Genomic DNA, 23,623 nt, shown 5'->3' with positions numbered 1-23,623 from the left:
CAAGTCACACCAATTTTTCCATTTAATTTTTACCCTTTATACAATATATTGATTCAATCTCAAATATCTCTAATTATGCATTATTAAAGAAATTAAAAAATTAAATGAAACGATTACTTTGAATTGAAGGGAGTATAAAGTATGATATTATGTTTATCTGTTACGATGGTTCGTCCCACATTGATAAATTAAATATGATGTGTACATTTTATAAGTTATTAGATCTCTTCCTTTCATTGTCATATGGTTTTGGGATGGTATTTTCTTGGCTTATGATGTGTGTACACCTCGTGTTCCCCGATTATTTGCTGCCATTCATAATAAGTAGGTTTATCCTTAAACAGTAAACAATTGATGTCAACTAGCTTAAAAGCCAACAAAAAACCAATCATTTCAACCGATCAAACAAGCCAACTAAAAAAACAAACAACCAACATTCAACCAGCTAACAACTAACTTCCAAACACCCGACTCTCAAGTTGAGTAAGCAGCAAAAAGCTTTGATTTTGTTGGTTCAAATAAATACAATGATCTATAAGTAGAGCAATATATATCTTTCCATAAAGGATATTGTTGGAAAGCAAATAGAGCAACAGGAACAGCAGCAGACAGAGCCATAGGAATAGGAATCCATTTCTCCCCTTTACGAAATGTGACGAAGAAAGTAACCGTGAAGGCGATCATCATAGTCACAATCGACACGAACAACCCTGTTAGTCCCACAATCAATTTTATCGGCAATGACTTAAAGAAATCGTGTTCAGCATAGCGTGAAGTGAGGATCGACAAGAACATAAGAACCGAAGCAGAAGAGCTGAACAATGACAGTGCATTACATATGGCGTAGATTATAAACAATGGTCGGTTTACAAAAACCGGAGTTCCTTTACTGTCGATGCCACCAGGGAGAGTAAATGCAGCTGCAAAGACTACAGTTGCGATAAGAGCTGCGACTAGGGAACATGATTGTGCGGTTTGTTTCATCCATTCTTCACCCTTAACTCGTAAGTTTTCGTGTTTTTCTGAGAATAAAACACGAGGAGATTTCTTCTGTTTGTTCTCGGCTTCAGCATACTCCGAACTTACAACCTTTTCTACTGCCTATAATCATTAACACGTTTGAAAAATAGACATCCCGACAAGCTAATTCATGTAAGAATTACAAGAACGTTACCTTAAACCACATAAGCTCTCGTTGCATTTGAAGGGCTGCTCCCGAGACACAATTGAGACGATGAGATGGAGCCAGACCGGCAGCCAAATGCAACATATTATTGCCATTACCGTCCTTGTCAACTGCTATGAGGTCTTTGATTGCTCCTAGTTCATATATGAGCTTGAAGATCTCTTCATGACGATTAATAATAGCGATGTGAAAAATGCTACGACTCTCTTCATCGACTATCCAGATTAGATCAGGATAGGAACGTATAAGTGTTGTTAAAAACTCTACATTGCCATATTCAGCAGCAACAAAAAGGAGTGTCCATGGAGATCCGATATGGTATGAGATTTCCTTATCTTCTTTTTTAATGACTTCGTCCCAAAGCTTTTGAACTAGTTGTAGCTCCAAAGGTTGTTGCACGACCTTTCCATGACCTAGCTTACCTCCTAAAAATCACACATAAGTTGGTTTAGATCAGAGAAAATCCAGAGTACACCCTAAAAGGTGCACGTTATTTGGTGCTCCACGAACCATGGGTTGTGTTGTGTTTAGTGAACCATAATCAGAGCGCAATCGAGAATGTGCTCCTAGGTCTTCAAAATACGCATTACAAGGTGTCTAGTTACTATACGATGGTTTTGTTAGAGTATATAACATATTTTGGAGCCTCAACCATCAGCTTAAGCTTTTGGTTGAGTTGGTTCCTTGACATAGTATCAGATTTAACTCAAGCAAAAGCTTAAGCTGATGGTTAAGGCCCCAAAATATGTTATAAACTCTAACAGGTTTAACGATACTTTGTAGTGAGGTTAATCAATCAAAATAATTCCTCTTATGTACTTTCAAACAAGATATAAGATTCAAGCCAAACAATAAAGATACCTAGTCCGATAAGCGTCTTCCATACGCTATGCTTACGATAATCAGTAGACCTTGGGAGCTTCCGAGCCAAGGCATGTAAAGTCGTTTCTTTCTTCCCATCATGAAGAAGTGCCAAATTTGGATCCTCGCTCAATATAAGAAGTGCTACATCTATATGCATATATGAAGTTCCGATTAGATTTTTTCACTTTTAATCGAAGAGTAAAAAAAGGTGATTGGATTTTCAAATGTGGTGCGGAATCAAGAGTCGATCAAAGCTGTTTCCAGAGTTACTGAAGCACCGACTTAACCAAAAGTTCAAGTTGATGCTTAACAGTAAGAATCGCAAAAGATAACAAGATTTTTGGACTGAAGAAAATTACCAAAAAGATTAGTGTTAATCGAACTAGTGAGCATCGCAATTCGATCAGCATCCGTCAATTTTGTTCGATCAGTGACTTCACGAAGGTACAAGACCATATCCCTGCGCCCAAGCAAGATCGCCATTTGCAAAGACGTAATATTTTGGCTACCTCTAATATTCGGAAGCTCATTATACATCTCGTGCATCGCCTGAGCGATTTCAACGACACCAGATGTAGCAGCCAAACAAAAAGCAGTGTTCTGTGCATCATTTCTTAAGCCCAAATCATCTGAAGTCATGAGTTTTACCAGCATTTTTACAAATTGTGTGCGTTTAGCTGCTGCTGCAATGTGAAGAACCCTTTCCCCTCCTTTTCCTATTGGCTTTTGGATCCAATTTGGGTGTTTTTGTAGAATGTTTTCTGCTTCTGGCCAGTTGCCTTCCAGTGCTGCTTTGTATAGTGGTAATCCCCATTTTAAGAAGTCTTTTCTGCTGTTACTTTGTGCTTTAATTTTATCATGCAAAGTGTCAGAATCATGGCCTTCAATTAGCAAGGGTAAAGTGGGCTATCGCGTAGGGCCTGAAATTTTTCAGGGCCCAAAAATATATTTTTATATATAAAGTTGATATTAACTTGAATAAAATTTAGGTATAATTTACTTTTTTTGCCATGTAATATGAATTATTAAGGATTTTTTATAAAATAATTGAAAATGTCAACAATACAAAACAAAAGAGTATTATATTAAATACGCCTTAGTTTTAGGAGTCTTTTTATCTTTGGCACTATGGTACAGAAATGAAAGAGACTGCCTTCACTCATAATTTGACCAAAAAAGACTGTCACATACAAATGTAAGTAATCAATAAGTTCTGCATAATGAAAGATGGTTTTAGCCCCAATCATATTTGAAGAGACAATTAAGCTTCAGATACAATTATAAACAGATTGTTAGGCTACATTTTATGCATATCGAAACAACAAAACAAGTAAAATAACTTGGGGATGTTTGTTATAGGGACATGAGCAATCCCATGAATTTTGGAAAAAAAAAATTAGTTTTGAAACTTGCAGCCCAGCCGCCATTGCTGTGTTGCTGCTTGAGGTCGAAGAAGAAGGCATCGTGGGCTATTGCAAATTATGTTTCTTATTCCACTAATTCTGACCTAGTCTTTGCATTACTAGACTTGCTTTATTTATTTAGAGCTCATTTCTTATCTATTGCTTGGTGATTATCATTGGGCCTCCATATTTTATCCCAATATCAATAGCAATTGTGAGTTAAGACAAAATCAACTTTTTTAAGGCTTTATTTGGAATTATAACATAATATAATTGAAGCTATAAGGTTATATTTAAGGTTATAACAACATATATTTGTGGTTATAAGATACTATATATAGTTTGGTATATAATGGTCTGAGTTTGAGGGTATAGTATTTTTATAACACCAAATATATTATGTTATAACTCCAAATGTATGTTGTTATAACTCCATATATATTATATTATTACTTCAAATATACATTGTTACAACTCTAAATATATTATATTATAACCCCAAATATATTATATTATAACCACAAATATATGTTGTTATAACCCCATATATATTATGTTATAACCTCAAATATATATTATTATAACTTTAAATATCTTATGTTATAATCAAAAATAAATTATGTTATAAACCTCAAATATATGCTGGTACAACACCAAATATATTGTGTTATAACCCCAAATAAATGTTGTTATAACCCAAATATATTATGTAACTTTTCATATTACATGTACACGCGCGCGTCAGTTTTTTTTTAAATTAACATAATGGATTGAGCTTTTGAGAACCGTCATTAGAAAAGACGGTCTCAAGTAAGAATTGTTGCTATTTTAATAGATGAAGAGTTGATGACCACTAATTTGCCTATACTAACATATTTAAATTTTTGTGAGTCTCACTTCATATATTGCTCTTATTTTTGGATTATTATTATTATTATTATTATTATTATTATTATTATTATTATTATTATTATTTTTTATTTTTTTTTTTGGATGCCTTCTTAATTTTGGATAATATACCTAGTTTGGCTAGTTAGTATTAAGACTACTACATCCATATAAAAAACAATATTATAGCTGGACTCATTTCTTTTGGGATATTTTAAAATAAATATTACACATTATTTTTAGTATGTTCTACTCACATTGTATTATTATCTCTTAATTTTTACCAAATATTCACGTTTTCTTTTAAAAACACTACATTGCTCTTTGATGTTAATCAAATAGACGAATTGGTATTTCTACAAATAGGTACCTATACCACTAGTTAATAGTTAAATTATTATTTTATCAAATATTTTTTTAAAAATAGTGTTTTAACCTTAAAATAAATAAATAAACCACAAACAACTTATTAAAATACTATGTGGAAGTGGAACATGTCTTACGCTTTAAGTGAGAATAAAAATTGAAAGTTAGAATAAAGATTGACCACCTGGAAAACATAATATTTAGAAGAAAAGACCCGGTCAACTCGAATACATAATTGAATAAATATCATTCAGATAGTTGTGGTAAGAGGTTGTTTCACAAAGAGACGACCTCAAAATAAAAAATCCACATTTTGATCTTTTCTTAATTTATATTTGCTATTTAGCCCATATATCTAATGCATTTCTGAGAGACACTGTCTCTCACAATAATTTGTGATTATCATTATATGCTTCAAATACACAATATTTTTTTTTGATAAAAATACATTTTATGTAATTTGCTTTATTTTGTTAATTTGTTATATTTAAGGTACTTTGTTATGAAGAGTCGAAGTGTCACTTAATGGTACCATTGATTAAACAGTAATGGAGATGAGAGACAACTCGCAAGTCATACCCCCAACTTCAAAAAAAAAAAAGGACGTTTACATAACAGAAAACTAGTAAATACTCCGTACATACACAAATACGATTTTCTCCTTCAAAGACCAATGATTCGAGTCACGAATCGTTCGTTCCCAGAGCTGAAACAATACATTGCAAGATAGTTCCAATAAATATTATACATTACTTTGCTTGTAGAGCTTAGTATCCAGCACTTGTTTACCGCACATTGCACAGACACCTGGAAAAAGCACATCACATATTGAGCATTCTATAGAACCATCAGCTGATTATCTCTCTGAGAAAATCGTGAGCCAACTTGGACAACGAATCAGACTTTTGGGTTGGTATTGAAGTGCATATATATAGATTAATAAAGCGGTAACCAACCTTTACTGTATGCACAAGTATGACAATATTTGGCGTCTTGGTGCACTTGCTGCTTACAGATGATGCATTTTGTGTTTCCATAAGGAGTCCATCTGCAAGATAATCGAGAACAGTTTTTAAAACTATTAATGTAAAATGCATATCAGAAAAAAAAATTAAATTGTTACATCTTGCAGTTGAAATTGAATGATGGTCTCATGTGTATTTGAAAAAAAAAAGAAGGCAAATGAAAATCAAAAGCTTTAACATTGCAGAGCTTTCATCTATTGTAATTTAGACCCAAAGGACAATTGCGTGCAAGCAAACATGAAGGACAGGTAGAATCTAAATTTAAAAACCAAGAGGTGCCCTATAAACTAAAGCTTTAATCTATTATAATGAGAGCAGCATTTCCCTTCACTTGAAACGAGTAACAAATCTCCATGACCATTTGTTGCAGGTCCAGACCCACAGCAAAAAAACCTCGCAGTGTTGACAAAACACTTCCAAAATAAGTTTTGGTCTAAGGTAGTGTCATCGTGAGTTTGTCACACTGAAGACCCATCGAAGAAAAGATGAATATGGTGTTCAGTATGCTATACTGCAATTTGCAATGATACAACAACTGGATGATTAATGATTTGTATCGAAAGCTTAAACAAACAAAAGTGTTCCCTGCTAAAAGATTAGCTCCACCATCTATATCATCCTATAGAAATTAGAACACATCCACACCCACATCGCCCTCGGTAAACAACCAAACCAACACGCACAGACAAAAACGAACGACACCACAAGCTCTTTTAGTAATCAACAGATATGCATATGGACAACAAACTTGAGATCTATCTTAACAGTGTACTGTCAGCAGTACAGCTACATGTCTACACAGGACAACCACCACACTACACGCATTCTTGACTTATTTTCTCCTAATTTTCATGCCTCCAAGATATATCCATATCAGACACAGACAAAGCAAAACACCATCAAATAGTGTGCTAATAGGCTTTCACTTCCACGGCTAGTGAAACGACCATTATTCATAATCTTACTTATAACAACACAGACAAAGCAGAACACCATCAAATAGTCCCCAAAGAGGGTTAAAATTGCAGTAATATTTCTTCATGATACGAAACTCTACTAACTACCAATCTATAGAACTCCATACCAACAACTTATACGTATAGAATACGAAGCCCTAGCCTCACCAGTACAAATAATCTGGCAGCACATTGAGGAGCATACCAAATCCCAAAAACAGAAGAAATTATTGAAAATGCATCAACTTATAAAAGTATCAAATATCCATCCCCTCCTCACGCCCACACACACACGTGATAGAGAAGAAAATAACCTTTTCAAATAGAAGAAAAACAAAGCGAGATAAGGCAAGAGTAGGAATATAGGAGGAAACTTGATAGGACAAATACAATCATACTAAAAACACAATTTATGACATTATTCCTCAGTAATTACTCAGTTTGGCAGTGTTTATCTTAGGTCTATATCCAATGGAACCAATATATTCTTTAGGCATAGCTTGGGTTTATAGTAATGGGTTGAATCTTGAATCATGATGGCTCACAAAACTCCTTCAGTTTTTCCTTTACAATGTAGTACAAGTAATCAAGAGCTACACCCAAAGGATCGCAAATAATCGAGTCAAGTAACAACATTCTCCAATATCATGCCACTATGTCATCAATTAGAGTACAATAACAATGCCAAAGTTTTTTTTTTTTCCTAAAAATATATGGTTATCTATATGTAATCAATTTAATTTATACAATAATTTGTGATTATTCCAAGCAATTACCAAGCTTTCAATCCCTGGATTTTGCAATTACCAAGCAAAACCTCGATTAAACACCTAAACTACTGCCCTCTACTCCACATCATTTAAACTCCAATAAACAAAATGAAAAGTAATTATTAGCTTTAAATCAATAATAAATTTTACAATAATCCCTAACATATAATGCATGATTCTACAGAAACTACAAGCATACAATAGATTAATTACACGTCTATGTGAAAAAAGAAGGAAAGAAACCTGTTTTTCTTGGAAAGCAGCTTGTTTTCATTGATTTTGCGACCGCCGCTCTCTGTAGTGTTACTCGCACCTGCTTTCCACTTATCTGGAACTATCACCTTCGCCAATTTCTTCTCACCTGCAAAATTTATTCAAAGAAGTTATAATTCATAACAAATAATTCGCTCGAATCAAGAGCAGATGAAAATAAACTTTAGGAATTGAAGAAAGAGATAAACTTACATTTATCACACACCATTGATCGGTTTGGGGGAAATTAAATTTCTGGTTTGGGATTCCTTAGTATGTTGATTTTGTTTCAACAATTGAACGGAATCGCTTTTTTAGAATCAGAAACCCTAAATATTTTAGGAATTGCAAAATTATTATAATTGATCGAGAAATTTAGAAGGAAAAGGGAGATCACAAATTACGAAACTAGAAAGAACACTGAATTGTTTCCGGATGGTAACCCATTCATGAATTTATTATAACTTTGTTTAACAAATAAGTCGGGCGGTTACAAAGATATCTGAGTATAATTTTTTTTAACAATAGCTGATTCATTAATAATGACTCGTATTATATCAGGATAAAAATTAGCAAGTACATAATAACCTTAATCTAAGATAATTCAAAATTAACAAAATTATAATCGTTGTACATGAGATCTGACAATTTTAAATATCCTCTTTCACATTGTTGTTTGACACAACCTTCTACGAGGGATCTTTCAATCTGTTAGTCTTGAGATAGAATTTAATTTGATGTAGTCGATAATAATTGCAATTTTGATGTCTGCTGCATCATCGCATTAATCTCTACCAACAAATCAATTACAAACCAAACTTCATAACTCCAAACTCTCATAAAGAGAGAGATCAAAACCCAATATATGGGTAGAACAACTCTCCTACATGAAGAGGACAAAAATTTATTTTAATCACATCCAAAAAACTTCATACCTTTTGGTTGATGATAGCTCCAAACCAATTATAAAGATTAGGGTTTTTTCTAGAGAGAGAAAAGAGAAAAGAAGAGGAAGGCCGTTTTTGAAAATATATTTGAGTATAATTTAATTGTTCATTTTTTATTGAGAAAAATTGGTCAAAATAACTTTTTATTTTGCTTGAAAATGAAATTTTTTTAATAACTTTTATTGATTAACTACAAAATGTTAAGCAAAAAGTCGTTAACCAAACATACTTTTCACCAAATCTCTCCAAATATCATTATAAATTGATTCTATGTTGCATATATTCACAAAAGATAAATGAAATAACTTATTAAATTTTTGTTGATACAAGTATGCAACACTTTTCTAGATATCATACTTTTAAGTTAGGACTCAATTATAAATTTATTTGAGTAATGAACATAATGTTTCATATGTACGAAAACTTACATATTCATTTGTTCAAGAATCTTAAATGATTCATTAGTATCTAAAATTTTTTATAATACATCTGAAAATTATATATCCAAAAATAAAAGTCTATCATAAACAAAACCGATTTATATATTATAAGCTAAAATTAAAATTTCAATTAAAAGAAATTTTGATCATTATAAATAATAAAGAATAATATATAAAATACACATAAAAGACTCAAATAACCCAAAATTGATACACCAAAAGATGAATAACCATGAGCCATGATAACATGCAAGAAAGATTTGGTATAGTCATGTTTTTGTGTAGAAGTAATCAATCCCAAGGACTCAAAGAACACTCTTCCATTGGTGTAGGATATCTATCAACATCTTGGCAATAGTCATATATAACAAGGTTCCTCTTAACCCAAGCATAATCCTTCTTTTGAGAATCACTTAGGTGCCAAGCAGGGTATTGATCCCACCAATTCTTAGATGTTGTAGAAACACAAGCTGGATAAGGGTCTTCCCATTGACAACCATCAACACTAAAGTCCTTGTAGGAAGACACAAATGGAGCCTTCTTCCAATCGGTTTTCTCGAGGCCACCTCTCGTAGCCCACTCATCTGCATTCCATATGCTTGAGAACAAGTACATTGGCTTCTCGATGGGGAAGAAGTTGTTTGGTTTTCCGTTGTTCTTGTATACTCGAATTGGTGTTCGATCAACGAAAAAACTGTTCACATAATATGTTAAGTTTATGGTTAATGTCTCGATATACTATAATGCTCTATCAAATATCTCTTTATAGGCCAAAACATATTTGTATAAATATTAGTCAACAAGCAAAGGAGATTTTGCTACGGTAGTTTGGAAAATATGAGATTAGATAATATTTTGATTTAGAAACTCACCCAAGATAATAATGGGACTATTGAGTATACTTTCTTTCTTTTTCTTTATTGATGTTTTTCGTAAAAAATATTTACGAGAATTAAGAAAAAATAAATCTTTTAGATGATTAAATATTATTTTATTGAATAATAATGAAGTTAATGAAAAAAAGCTGAGGACCATAATCATAAGCATTAAAATAAAATTAATGGAAAAAAACATGAGAACCACAATAATTTTAAAAATATTTAAATGAAATTAGTGGGAGAATACCATTAGCAATATAAAAATGTTAAAATAAATTTAGTGGATCGGAAGATATGTGGAGAAAACACTTATAAAATATTAAAATTAAGATGAATAAAGTTAATTATATCCAAATTTTGTGATATAAGTAGAAAAATTTTTCAGGGGAACAAAAATGAAACGTAAGAACATCATTAAAAAACGAAGGGAATATAACATATTATGGGGTCACACAAATCAAATTAAGTTTTTGGTTAAATTGGTTTCTTGAAAAAAAAAAAAAAAAAAAAAAAGCTTACATGATTTGTTTGGGGTTCCAAAGAACTGAATAAGTGTGGTAATCTTCAGTAGGATCAAACCATAAAACATGTCTCATTTCTCTTCCACCAGTTCCATTCTTATACACATTGGTTTGAATCAAATATGGCTGTCCTGTTCTGTTCCCTAAGAACTCAAAATCTAGTTCATCTCTTGTTGGTGATGCATCAACATCTGTGCACATCTGCAATTAAATTCATTCTAAATCCCATTAACAACATAATTACTTTCAATAATTTCATAATAAACCTTATAAATATTTACATTACATTCTAAGAACTTAGAAATTCTTATGGTAATCAGGTGCAAACAAACGACTTCTATGTCAATTAAAAAATTACAATAAGGTTATAGAGTGTAGACATTCAACTTTTTATAATCTACTGTGAAAGCGGCTTAAATAGCATAATAATTCAACATTTAAAAATGATAATTTTATTTAAAAATTTAAAATTAATTCAAATTTATTATTTGACGTATAAAAAAATTATAGTTTTATTTGAATCAATTTCACTATTACTTAAGTTAATGTACAATATTCATACATAATTTATTATTGAATTTTATAAAACACTGTCTAGGGGAACCAATGCAACCACTAAATTAAGTGATGGTCGAAGCTTCAAGATTTTTTATATACTCTAACACGACCCTCAATTCTTTAGACAGAGAGTGTGGATGCAGCAAAAGTTCTCCTCATAGCTAGCACCGAATACGCTGGTTTTAATACCATATTAAGAAAACAACTCAAGGCTTTAAGCTAATATTTTAGACCCAAAATATGTTATAAATAAAAATAAAATTGCAATAAGTGTAAACAAGGGAATTTAGGTTATGGTCCAATTTAATTGAGAAAAAACATATACAAAAAAATTTAAAAAAAACTGAAACTTACATAGTAAGCAGTAACGACACCAGCAGAATCACCACCCACCAATTTTAATCTCATACTAAACCACCCAAATCTATACCTCTGTTTTGTTTGAAACCCACATCCTGAAATTCAAAAACATGAATTGGGTTCAAATAATAAATTTAAATTATAATAAAAAAATCAATTAATGTATTAAAATAAATAGAGAAATTGCACTAACCACTAATTTTATCTAAGGAAAGAAACCAGATCTGACCATCATCTGAAGTCTTGAAATTACTTTCAGAAAACATGATATCAAAGTTATCTTTGAATGATCCTTTTGTTAATGAAACTGATAAAGATGGTGAAACAATGGCGGCCATTAAAGCTGCAATAAACAGAGGAATAGCCATTTTAGATAATCTTTCTTTCATAAACAGAGGAATTTCAATGATCCTTCATCAATGAAGCTTTTATGGAGGGCTGAACAATTAATGATCTGTTTTTATATTGCTTTGCTACGTTTAGTCAAGACTCAAGTGTATTGTGTGTGGAAGGTAGATTTAAATTAAAATTATATGGGACATATGGTTTACTTTTCTATATTTTTAAATGATGTTATTTTTAATTATTGTGCTTGGTTGGTTACATTTAAAAGATTGCATAAAAAGAAAGAAAAATTTTAAAAATGACTTTTTAAGTGAAATCTTCTTAAATTTGTATCAATACATAATTTTAATACATATGTTTTTTTTTTGAAAATAAAAAAAACATATATGTATTACAATTATATACATCTTACAAGATTTCACTTGAAAAGCCATTTGTAAGTTTCTCTTTCTTTTTACACAATATTTTATTACATATGTTTGATATGTCTTTTGTTTTTAAATTTTTTTCATTTACTTCTTTTCTAGATCTCAATTTAAATTTTAAAATCAAATAATTTTAATTGTGAGTTTTAAAAATTCTAATAAGTTAATATTTAAAAAGTATAAATTAAAACGAATCTAACAAGATTCCACATAAATATGTTTTTTTATATATCGATGAGAAATCGTAGTCTAAGTTTGAGAAGAACATATGAAAACGGATGAAGTAATTTTTAATAAAGTGAAGAAAAAAAAAGATAAATATAATAACATTATGAAACATAGAGAGTGGTAATTTTTTGGTTTTGGTTTGAGTTTGTGGTGATAGAACATAGAAGTATTGGTTAATATTGTTTTATTTAAAAACAATTTCTGTACGTGGCAGTCTAATTTTTTTTTTATTGTTTTTTTATTATTGGGCTGTTTGTATGGACCCGTTTTATAATGAAATAGTCTCATATAAGACGGACTGATTTGTTAATTATTTGCCACTAATCAAGGAATTTTCACATTATTCACGGCATTGTACTTTATGTTAAAAGGAGTGTGATTTACATATTTTACACTGTAATTTAATGTAATGATGAATGTATATCTGCGCTTCTTCAAAAAAGAAAAGAGTGGAAGAAATTAAACAGTATAATTAGAAGATTAAGATTGTAGAAGTATATATTTATATTGCTTTAGATTAGTTTATGTGAGTCTCAATTTACATTAGACTCTATAATGATAAGTTTTAATATTATGATATGTTTAATTGTTGATATTGAATGATAATAATAGTGATGGTGAAAAGTTTAATGTAATTTTACCAAAAAAGCTAATCGTCAAAATTTATGATTATATTTGTCATATTTTGATCATTATTGTTATTCAAGAAATTTATTCTCATATATTATCACCTAAAAATAATAATAATAAATTATGAAAAAATCCATAAAATTGTAATTGGAACTTGATCCAAGTTAATGATAAGTTTGATACTTAATGTAGCTTTAATAATATAATTTACACTAATTCTTTTTTTAAGGAATTTACACTTGTACAAAGCCAAATATAAATTTATTAAGTACTTGTGTCAGGTGGAGTAAATATATTTTTTTCATGCATGATTTAAGATAAAATCTCTCCTAATCCTTCTCTTTTCTCGGCCAGATTAATGATAAAAAAATTTAAAAAAAATTGAGGTGTGTTGTGAGGTGATGTGAATATCGTTGGTCTATGAAGGAACATGAACACATGAAAATGGGCAATTGGAGGGATTGGAAGAGAGAAAATCCAGGCTGTGCCCATGTATAGGCACCTTTTCTTGTCGTATGAATATGAATATAATAAAAACTGGGCCCCAATTTTAGTATGTAACAACGTGATCTATGACCTAGACTTTGATTCGTATACCATTTATACCTTCTTAAATTTCTCTCACCTTTTCTGTTTTTGCCACATTAATTTTTACTTAGCTTTTCTTTTTTTATTTATCTCTTCATATTTTAGTAACCTCGCTGCAATGGTGAGTTATCAAAACTCCTAATGATCCAATTTTATTGAAGTAATGTTTTACGCATTTTAATGTATTATTTGATGTTCATGAAAGAGAGTCTACACATAATATGAGTATACCAAAAAATCTGTAAGCTTTGGACAATGGATGGGTAACCTTTTACCCTCCCTATTTCATTTTGAGTCTCATTATTATATTAATTAACATAATCTACACTTAATCTACTTTCCACTTTCATTTTGACAACTAGATTGTCGGTTCAATTCTTGTTTGTTAAAATAATTACCGCACATAAATAGTACTCCCTCACGTCTTTTGTGTTTTTCTTGTTTACTTTATATACAATCTATTGTGTTTTTCTTGTTTACTTTATGTACAATTTTTAAAGCAAATTTTAAACTTTAATATTTTTAAATATGAAAAATAAAAAATTATAAAAATACATAATAAAAAAGTATACATAAAAATGAATCTAAAGAAATCTCATATGGATATGTTTTATTTCTAAATATGTCTTAAAAATATTAATCAAATTTCTCTCTCATTAAGTAGAATATTTTAAATGAGAAAAATATTAGAAAACGAAGAAAGTATTTTCTTTGTTTTATAATGTTGATTATGTATTATATTTTTAATTTAATAAATGATTGCAAGAATTTAAAAAGCTTTCGAACCATTACTTATCCAAATAACTAAATAAAAAATTAATTAACCATATTTGAAGTTATCTAATTTATAATTCCAATTAAAAAATGTGAAATATAAGATCTTATAATTACTTTTATTAAATATGATGCATGATATCAAATATAAACAATATTGTAAAATAGAGGAGTAACTATATTCATTAATGGATGTCTTTACTTCATATATAATGGAGTATGTATTATTTTTAAGAGAAAGTATTATTATGTGAGATTAGATCTGATTTTCATTTCAATGCATATTTACATAATATCAACGTTTTATAGTATTTAATTGTACGCAATTAAATTTATTAAAGATGAAAAGATTTAGATAGCATGAGTGTAGGAATTGATATGAACATGAGGAAAGTAATACTAAACTTGCTCACTAGTCACTATAGCTTGACTCCCTTCTAAATCCATGGATTATATTAGATGTGTAAAGTTATTGTATTAAAATAAATACAACTAACATTGTTTTAATTTAAACATAATTTAATCATTATTATTAATTTATTATAACTAAACTAAATGATATTGATTAATTTTATATGTAATATATATTGCATTTATATGTTGTTAAATGACTATTAATATTTTATTATCCATTTTGATATAAGAGTAAGTGACCCTTTACTTTATCTCAAATAATATTAACCATGAATTGATTCACTTTGGAAATTATAAATTTTCTAAAATCCAAACCAAACAATGAAATAACATGTGTTAATATGAGAATTTAATTATGTCTCGATTGAAATAAGTATTTTCTTCTTTATTAATTGAACATATTTTTTTTAAGGTAAAATTTTAAGATTGAATTTCATCTACTCCTTCTGCCTATTTCATAATTTAAAAAAAAAATAGAATGTGTTAATCAAAGATTTGCAGATTCCATTTTCCAAACCCAAGAAGTTTTCTTTGTGGCTGTCCATAGAGTCTAGTGAAAGTATAGCTTGAATGGATTTGACAAAAATGCTCAAGCTAAGATGCATGCTTTATTACATAATCCAATAAAATTGTAGCTCTACTTCCAACTTATTGTGACTTTAATTCCCCAAAAAACAGCTAGCAATTTGGGTTTTGTGCTTCCATGTGATTAACAAGAATAAAATATTAAATATGTATGCAAAGATCTAACCATCCTTGAATAATAATTGTGTAAGATATTAAATATCTTTTTAAGACTTTACTTTTAATTATGTTGGTCTTTTAAAAAGATATCAGAAATTAGAGCTGAAAAACTATTTGATAATTCAAATATCCGATGATTTGATTCAAAATTATAATTTGGATCGGATATTTGATTTGAAAATTCGGATATGGAATATCTGGCATTATTTTGAATATCGGATTTTAAATATCTGCATATTTCAAGTAATCTGAATATCCGATAATCATAAGAACAAAATTATATTTTTTCAGAGAAATCATTTTGACTAAATTCGGATATACAATTAGAATTTTTCAATGAATTAAATTGACATCGAAATTCAGATATGACAGTTTTTAAATATCGAATATCCGATCCGATTTCATATTTCAAATTGAATATTCAATTATGCTCACCCCAATCAAAAACTAATATAATAAAAAATTATAAATTTAAATTTCAATTACCCCTCTAACATATATTATCAAATGATGGAAGTCAAAGGTCTAAAATTTAAATGGCTAAATTTCGGCCTTTTATGTTTTGGGTAAGATCATTTGATAATGCAAGTCACATGTCTTTAATGGACGGATGGACCCATGTGACCTATTGTCGGTAGTTTGGATGGCCCATTTAATAACTCATTGAGCTTTTAATTAATGCTAAAGCAATTATATTGATTTTAGTGGAAAAGAATAGCAACTAAAGACGGTTTGGCCGAGTGGTCTAAGGCGCCAGATTTAGGCTCTGGTCCGAAAGGGCGTGGGTTCAAATCCCACAGCCGTCACTTTTTTGGTGTTTTTTTTTTCACTCTTAAACACATATCCCCATCCTCTCTAATTTTACGACACAAACCTTAACCTTCTCTTCTTGATTAACCCCATCAATTTAATTTTTTTTTTTTTCAAAAATTTAACATCTTTTTTCAAAATCTAACAATATTTTTCTCAATGTCATTAATCATTACCGTCATAAAAATATTTGGCAAATTACATATATCCAACTTATCTTGTAAGTGAAAAATATAGATCGTCATGAATCAACCTATAAACATACATAAATAGCAAAAATTGAGTGTGGCTTCATAAGTGAAAACTACTTTAAAGACAATCACGCAATTGTCTTTTGCGATCAATGCGAATGATTTTATGATTTTGTCGATACATATTGATTGGGATTATTTTCACTATGAACATCGGTTAAAAAATATGACTTCTACAGAACGTATGTTATGTTTTTTTTACATTTAGGATTTTTGGCACAAGAAATAAATATAATTGCGACACATAACTTTGAGATGAACTGCTTTAGTACATACTCCCTCCTATTTTAATATAATGTTCCATTTGATCCAAAGTTTTATAAAAGGGGAGAATCAAGTCCAATCTCAGTTAGAGAGCAAGTACCTTTTTCGATCCAGAAAAACGTTTTGGGTTAGATTCGCACATATCTCCCCTTCTTTGCCCACCATGTAAATTAAACATAAAATAAAATAAAATAAAATAAAGAAAAGTAGGAATATATGAAAGTACATGAAAAAAGTGTGTAAAGGTAAAAATAAGAAAAATTGTTGGAGCTACTCTTATGATAAACCGTATTTCGATGAGACGATTTTGAAACAAGAAGCTTTTATACTAATAATTGTATTAGTTAGACTATTTGACCCATAAATAAAGAGCATTTTATAGTGAGACCGTCTTACACGAGAATGAATAGGAAGAAGTACAGAAGATATGCACATTTAATTGATGCTGCGTCTAGTACAAGCATTGAATTCTAGATCACAGGTCCAACAAGCACTTCTCAAAAACGGATTTACATTATGGGCTTTTCGAGCACCAGCAAAAAAGCCCAGCAATGATGAATAACACACTAAAACCGTTCACAAATTTTTAAGATAAATCTGTGTTAGAAACGGTCTTTTTGAAAGACTATTTTTAATTTACCCAGTTCATTATCACTTTTTAGTTTAATTAAGTTTTAAGGGGTTGGGTCCAAGAGATGTCTCACAAAAAGACGGTCTCTCAAGAAACAAACTAAATTTTTTAAATAAGAGAGTCTCATACGAGTCGAGCTTAACACTGTTTGGTTTTTATATTTTCTCCGACCTTTCTTTTGTCACATTATTGTTTATGAACTTTTTATTTATATTTATCATATTTGTGTCACTATCCTACAACAATGTATTTTTTCTAAATTTACTAATACTAATATAATTGCATTTCATGTGACACATATTTTTAGTTGTCACATCGTATCCTGCCGTGTCAGTTATCTGGATAATTCTTCTGTAATGATGTGCTACTTGTTTTAGTTACACATACTTTGGGTCACCATAAGTGTCATCAATTGTTAATACTCTTAGTATTGACCTTGTCATTCACACTATTTAATACTGACTATCAAACAGATCATTCAAGTTTGAATAAGATAAAAAAAATTTTCAGGGGATGTCAATAAAGATAAATGTTCTAATAATAGCACTTGATAAATATAGGCAACCTAATTAGAGAGTATCTCATTTTAAATCATTCCTTCATATTTTTGGCAAACTTATTATCTGTTCTAAACATTAACCCCAAAAAAAAGCATACATTAAACATAAATTTTCTTTTACGTAACAATGGTGAAGAGATCAAATTTACATTTCATCCACCTTCACCATTCACCTAAAATCCATATAAAAAAACAAAATTGTTAAAATCTCATAAAAAAATATATTTTAATTGTTTGAATTTATACCATTTTCATCAAAAACAAGCCAAGATGAATGATCTATTCTCAAATTCATTCAAGAAATTTTCAGATACAGAATTCAAAGAAAATCCCCATGATGTAGAAACAGGAACAGAAGGGATGAATTTGGAAAAATTTTTTGAGGATGTGGAGAAAGTTAAGGATGATATGAAGGAAGTAGAGAAGATTTATAAGAAGCTTCAAGAATCTAATGAAGAATCTAAGGTTGTTCATAATGCTAAGACTATGAAGGAGCTTAGAGGACGAATGGATTCGGATGTGTCACTTGTACTTAAGAAGGTTAAGGCCATTAAAGGAAAGCTTGAAGCTTTGGATAAGTCTAATGTACAAGCTCGGAATGTGCCTGGTTGTGGACCCGGGTCGTCGGCGGATCGGACCCGTACGTCGGTTGTGAGTGGTCTTGGGAAGAAGCTCAAGGATTTGATGGATAATTTTCAAGCTTTAAGAGCTAAGATGCAAACTGAGTATAAAGAAACTATGGAGAGGAGGTATTTATCTTTGATTAGTTAGGGTCAGTTTGGTAGTAGATATTAAATGTATCAAGGAATCAATTCAACGTTAAAAGCTTAAGCTGATAATTAAGGTTTAGATAGGTTATAATTCTAATAAGTCCCCCCACATGAGAGATTTTTGGGTTAAAAGTGTAGATGCAACACATATCCTATTCATACCAAACGCTAATTATTTCCTTTTAAAAGAGGGGTGGTTGAAATTCGACCCATGTCTTTTTTGTCACGGTGGCTTCTGTTACTATGTCAATGAACCATTTAAACCAAAAGCTTTAGCCGATGGTTGAAGCTTCAGGATGTGTTATATACTCTAACAAAATGGTGAAAATAAAGGTGGGAAACTAGTGTAATTTTAGTAGAAAAATCTCGTAACAAGTTAAATGACCATGCTTGTTTTCCTTCAATCTTCTCATTTTTAAACAAAACTTATTTATGATCAGAGTTTCATTACCATGGGAATAATATGATACACTTTATAAACTTTTATTGTATAAATAATTCTCATCACCATTGATTAGTACTAACAAATAACAGCCAAATGGGTTGTTAGTATTAGAACATATATATAGCATATCCTATGACCTTAACCAGCAACTTAAGTTTTTGGTTGAGTTGGTTTCTTAAAATGGTTTTAGAAACCAATGTGACAACCATAACATGGTATCAGGTACAATAAAAGTTTATATTGCTTCCCTGTTTAATTAAAGTAATTACAATATATGTTAGAATACTTAAAATAACCAACGATAACCTAGGCATATAATCTAACGTAAATAAAGGAAACGAAAGATTACATAATAATAAAATACTCGAGTACAGAAAAGTATGACCAATAAGATTGAAGAGATTATGGTATGATCGACAAATTAATAAAAGATCAGGGATGATTAAAAGGAGATGTTGTTGATATACTGCTTACTTTGATAGGTACTTTACCATCACCGGAGAAAAAGCAGATGAGATAATGATTGAAAACCTAATTGCAAGTGGAGAGAGTGAAAATTTCCTCCAAAAGGCAATACAAGATCAAGGAAGAGGCCAAATCTTAGACACAATATCAGAGTTACAAGAAAGACATGATGCGGTGAAGGAAATAGAGAAGAATTTGATAGAACTGCATCAAGTATTTCTAGACATGGCTGCATTAGTAGAAGCACAAGGACAACAACTAAACAATATTGAAAGCCATGTAGCTCATGCTAGCTCCTTTGTAAGGCGTGGGACCGAACAACTTGTTGATGCGAGGGAGCATCAAAAGAACTCTAGGAAATGGTATTGCTATGCTATTATAGCTTTTATTGTGCTTATTTTTGTTCTTTTGTTCCCTATTTTTATCAACATTATTTTGCCTCATATCGTTTACCGTAAGTGAGATTAATTATATATAATTACTAATTGGTATATATGGTTTGATTTTCTTAAAAAGTTATGGAAAAACAAAGTATAAATATGATATTAGATTTTGTACATTAATATTTAGAGAAGTGAGTTTAATTTGCTTTGTTTTTATTAGTAAGAGATTTGAGTTTTTGGTTTTGGGACCAAATTTTTAGGGTGATGATGTTTCCTACATACTTTTTGGAGTTGTAACATTTTTGTATGTTTTGAAATTATATATATTGTATATATCTATGTGTTATAAACATTTATTTTGAATTTTGTTAATCAAGTTGTTACTAGTTTTATCGATTTGAATAAAGACGACTCTTAATTTCGATTTTCAATTATTAAAGTTAACACTCTTATTAAATTTTTTTAATATTGACTTGAGGTTATATTCTTTGTCACTTTTTCAAGAAAATTAAATTTGTTGTAGTTTAAACAATTTCACATAATTAAGTTTGTATTAGGTTTAATAAGTTTATACAAAGATCTAATAAGTTGAGATAATTATTTCATGTGAAAGCAAATCTTCCATATATTTCCCTTATTTCAGATTTAAGAAGTGTATGTAAACGCCAATAAAGGTGATAAATTGTACATGAATTATTCCAACCAAAATATAAAGCTAATAGTCGAGACTTTAATATATATTATATATTTTTCACACAATATCCCTTTGAGATAAAAATATGAATGCAACATATGTCATTCTTGTATATAGTACTAAATATTCCACTTAAAATAAGGAGTAAAAGAAATTCAAATTCATTTATTACGTTGATTTATATATCATATCAAAAAAACAACTCAATTAAAATTTAAACTAATAAATAAGACCAGAATATACTCCATCATATCCTCAAGTAAGTCATTACACAAAAATTAAGTGTTGACAATCTTGAAATTGTAGGTGTGATAACATCCCTAGCTACTTGGTATGCATAAAAACAAAACAACTGTTAATTTTGATGCTAGAAAATCTATAAAAAATTTAAATTAATCACCGTTATTTGTAAATCATCATATAAAGATAAAAGAAAAATTAATAAAATAATCAAAAGAAAAAAAGAAAACAAATTCATTAAAGTCATAAACCAATAAATACTTACCACCTACAATTGATTTACCCATTATTTACCTAGTAAACCTTTTTCTGTTGCAACTTGGAAAAACAATCAATCTAGCATAGGCCTGGCAAAAGCTAATCCAACCTGCTAACCTGATCTGAAACTGACCCGAAATTAGTGGGTTTGGGTTTAGATTTTGTACCCAATTAATTAAATGGGTCAACCCGATCTGATCTGTTTATTAAATGGGTCAGGTTTAGGTTGAATTTTTAAACTCGAAAAAAAACTTGTATAACAATGGGTCAATTCAGATCGGGTTACCCATATTATCTGATATTTAACTTTAACATGAATTTTATAGAAAATTTTAAAAAAAATTAGATTATTTAACAACTTTATTAAAAAAACAAGCTTCGTTCAAACTTTATTCCCAAAATAAGCGTCCTTGGCTCCAAAGTTAGGCCTAGTGTAAACTCGCTCTTACTAAGAATTTAAAACAAATGATCAAAATTTTAGTCAAGGGGTATGTCGTTGTTAGTAACAGCGACATATCCCTTGACCTGGTTTGACTTTTGTTGATCTTTTTGTATGATTTAAACTAACTGTTGTAAAATTGAAAAAATAGCCGTTATGAAGTTGAAAATAGCCATTGTTATTATGTTCTATAAATAACTCCATCATCTCCCTACTTCATTGTATCCAAACTCCATCATTCTTGTTCTGGTTAATCGATTATGAAGGTAACATAAATTATTATGTTAGTATTATTCTCAATTTATAAATGTTAATATTATATGTGTTCGATAGATGTCACAGGAGCATTTTATTGAAGAGCTTTGTGATTATGGTTATGAAGTTGAGATTAATACAGATTGGAGCGACGTTGATCCTGGTCGTGATTTTGTTGCTTGTCCTTTCTACTTGGATGAAGGATTCAGATGCACGTACTTTAGGTGGGTTGCTCCGAAGGGTATCAAATCGCTTGAAAAAGAAAAACAAGAGCTTAAATATGAGGTATTTAATCTCAAGGGACAAATAGATGATATAGAACATAGGAAAGAAGAGACTGAAAGAATTATGAGAAAGTTGAAGAAGCAATATTAGTTAACGACGGTGGTTTAGCTTAACGAATGAACTATGTAATTTGATATGGATTCGTTGAACATGAATGAAATTGTGTTGAATTTTCGAGAGTATTTTCCCTATTTGAATATGATTGTTTGTTTGTGTTTGATTAAATTCATACTGCATTCTTGGCGGAATGATTCATTGCCGAAAACTCTGCGTACCTAACATCATTTCATTCATAATAAACATGTGATAATACGATAAAAATATATACATCTACATATATATTACAAATTATACACAAAAGTCCAAATGTTACAAATATTGAATATGTACAAATATTCAATATATACAAAATGACACTAATATTCAATATAGACAAACTTTTTTATTAGTTGTGGTCTCTATATTTTTTTCTATTAACTTTCTTTTAATATTTTTTAATATTTATGGTTTTTATTTTTGCTTAATCAAATTTATTATTCAATAAAATAATATCTCCACTATCTAAAAAATTGTATTTTTTTTAATTTTTGTAAATATTTCTTATCAAAACTTCGTATAAAAGTATATCATAGCTCCAAATCACTAAGCAAGATAAATTATAAATGTAACTTTAATGAATAACTATAATTTATAGTGGACAAGCTTTCAAGTTTCAACATATAGACAGATAAAAGGGGAAAAGAATTCTACGTACAATCAACATTATTGATCACAAATATTAAATTTTTAATTGATAGTGTGTAATAACTTATTATGTTGACGATGTTTTAACGATTAGTTTAAGTTTTGGGTATTATGTTGGTTTATTGACATTAGATTAATAGTTAAAGTGACAGAAGATTACGAATTCGAATTTTATCAGACCCAATGAAGATTCATCCTAAAGCTCTTTGGTATAAGAAGAATTAGTTTAGATTAAGCTTATATGTTAGTTAACCTTTCTCTTATTGTTTAGATCACATATAAGTTATTATTCCAACATCAAGTGAAAAACAATTCTAATAACTAATCACAAATTCTCAAATGAGACAGATTCACGATGAGACTATTTTTATTGGCTGGCCTAGTATAGATTTATTGTCAAAAAGTGATCACCTGCAGTTCTAAGGTCACTTTTTACATTGTTAAAGTAATGAATCATAATCTTAAAGTGATCACTTACAACCTCAAAGTAATCAATTAAAAAAATAAGCTAATTATATAGATTCGTTTCACGATAAGATAGTCTGATTACTAATAAGGAGATTACTAA

The 23,623-nt window shown here is 29.7% G+C and overlaps 4 protein-coding genes and 1 non-coding gene across 5 annotated transcripts; 2 read left to right on the top strand and 3 right to left on the bottom strand.

Moving 5' to 3' along the window:
- Positions 1 to 361: 361 nt before the first annotated feature.
- On the bottom strand, positions 362 to 3,513 carry LOC130823453 (ankyrin repeat-containing protein At5g02620-like). Its single transcript, XM_057688073.1, has 5 exons — positions 3,460 to 3,513; positions 2,410 to 2,956; positions 2,048 to 2,197; positions 1,175 to 1,611; positions 362 to 1,101 (listed from the first exon to the last, which is right to left on the bottom strand). Exons 1-5 carry the CDS (start codon positions 3,511 to 3,513, stop codon positions 475 to 477), a joined length of 1,815 nt encoding a protein of 604 aa, XP_057544056.1. The 3' UTR covers positions 362 to 474.
- A 1,690-nt stretch (positions 3,514 to 5,203) lies between these two features.
- On the bottom strand, positions 5,204 to 8,212 carry LOC130824268 (uncharacterized). Its single transcript, XM_057689202.1, has 4 exons — positions 7,924 to 8,212; positions 7,702 to 7,819; positions 5,664 to 5,755; positions 5,204 to 5,514 (listed from the first exon to the last, which is right to left on the bottom strand). Exons 1-4 carry the CDS (start codon positions 7,937 to 7,939, stop codon positions 5,450 to 5,452), a joined length of 291 nt encoding a protein of 96 aa, XP_057545185.1. The 5' UTR covers positions 7,940 to 8,212; the 3' UTR covers positions 5,204 to 5,449.
- Positions 8,213 to 9,205: 993 nt separating this feature from the next.
- LOC130824277 (probable xyloglucan endotransglucosylase/hydrolase protein 8) lies at positions 9,206 to 11,953 on the bottom strand. Its single transcript, XM_057689214.1, has 4 exons — positions 11,608 to 11,953; positions 11,409 to 11,509; positions 10,495 to 10,697; positions 9,206 to 9,791 (listed from the first exon to the last, which is right to left on the bottom strand). The coding sequence occupies exons 1-4, from the start codon at positions 11,801 to 11,803 to the stop codon at positions 9,389 to 9,391; spliced, it is 903 nt and encodes a 300-aa protein (XP_057545197.1). The 5' UTR covers positions 11,804 to 11,953; the 3' UTR covers positions 9,206 to 9,388.
- Positions 11,954 to 16,288: 4,335 nt separating this feature from the next.
- On the top strand, positions 16,289 to 16,368 carry TRNAL-UAG (transfer RNA leucine (anticodon UAG)). Its single transcript has one exon. It is a non-coding gene; the product is annotated as a tRNA-Leu (tRNA).
- Positions 16,369 to 18,223: 1,855 nt separating this feature from the next.
- Positions 18,224 to 20,320, top strand: LOC130824014 (syntaxin-125-like). The gene is made up of 2 exons (XM_057688876.1): positions 18,224 to 18,826; positions 19,775 to 20,320. Exons 1-2 carry the CDS (start codon positions 18,348 to 18,350, stop codon positions 20,217 to 20,219), a joined length of 924 nt encoding a protein of 307 aa, XP_057544859.1. The 5' UTR covers positions 18,224 to 18,347; the 3' UTR covers positions 20,220 to 20,320.
- The last annotated feature ends 3,303 nt before the right edge of the window (positions 20,321 to 23,623 follow it).

This window comes from Amaranthus tricolor, chromosome 9, assembly GCF_026212465.1.
Source record: "Amaranthus tricolor cultivar Red isolate AtriRed21 chromosome 9, ASM2621246v1, whole genome shotgun sequence".
In the NCBI taxonomy this organism is placed as follows: Eukaryota; Viridiplantae; Streptophyta; class Magnoliopsida; order Caryophyllales; family Amaranthaceae; genus Amaranthus; species Amaranthus tricolor.
This window is presented reverse-complemented; position numbering and strand designations above follow the sequence as displayed.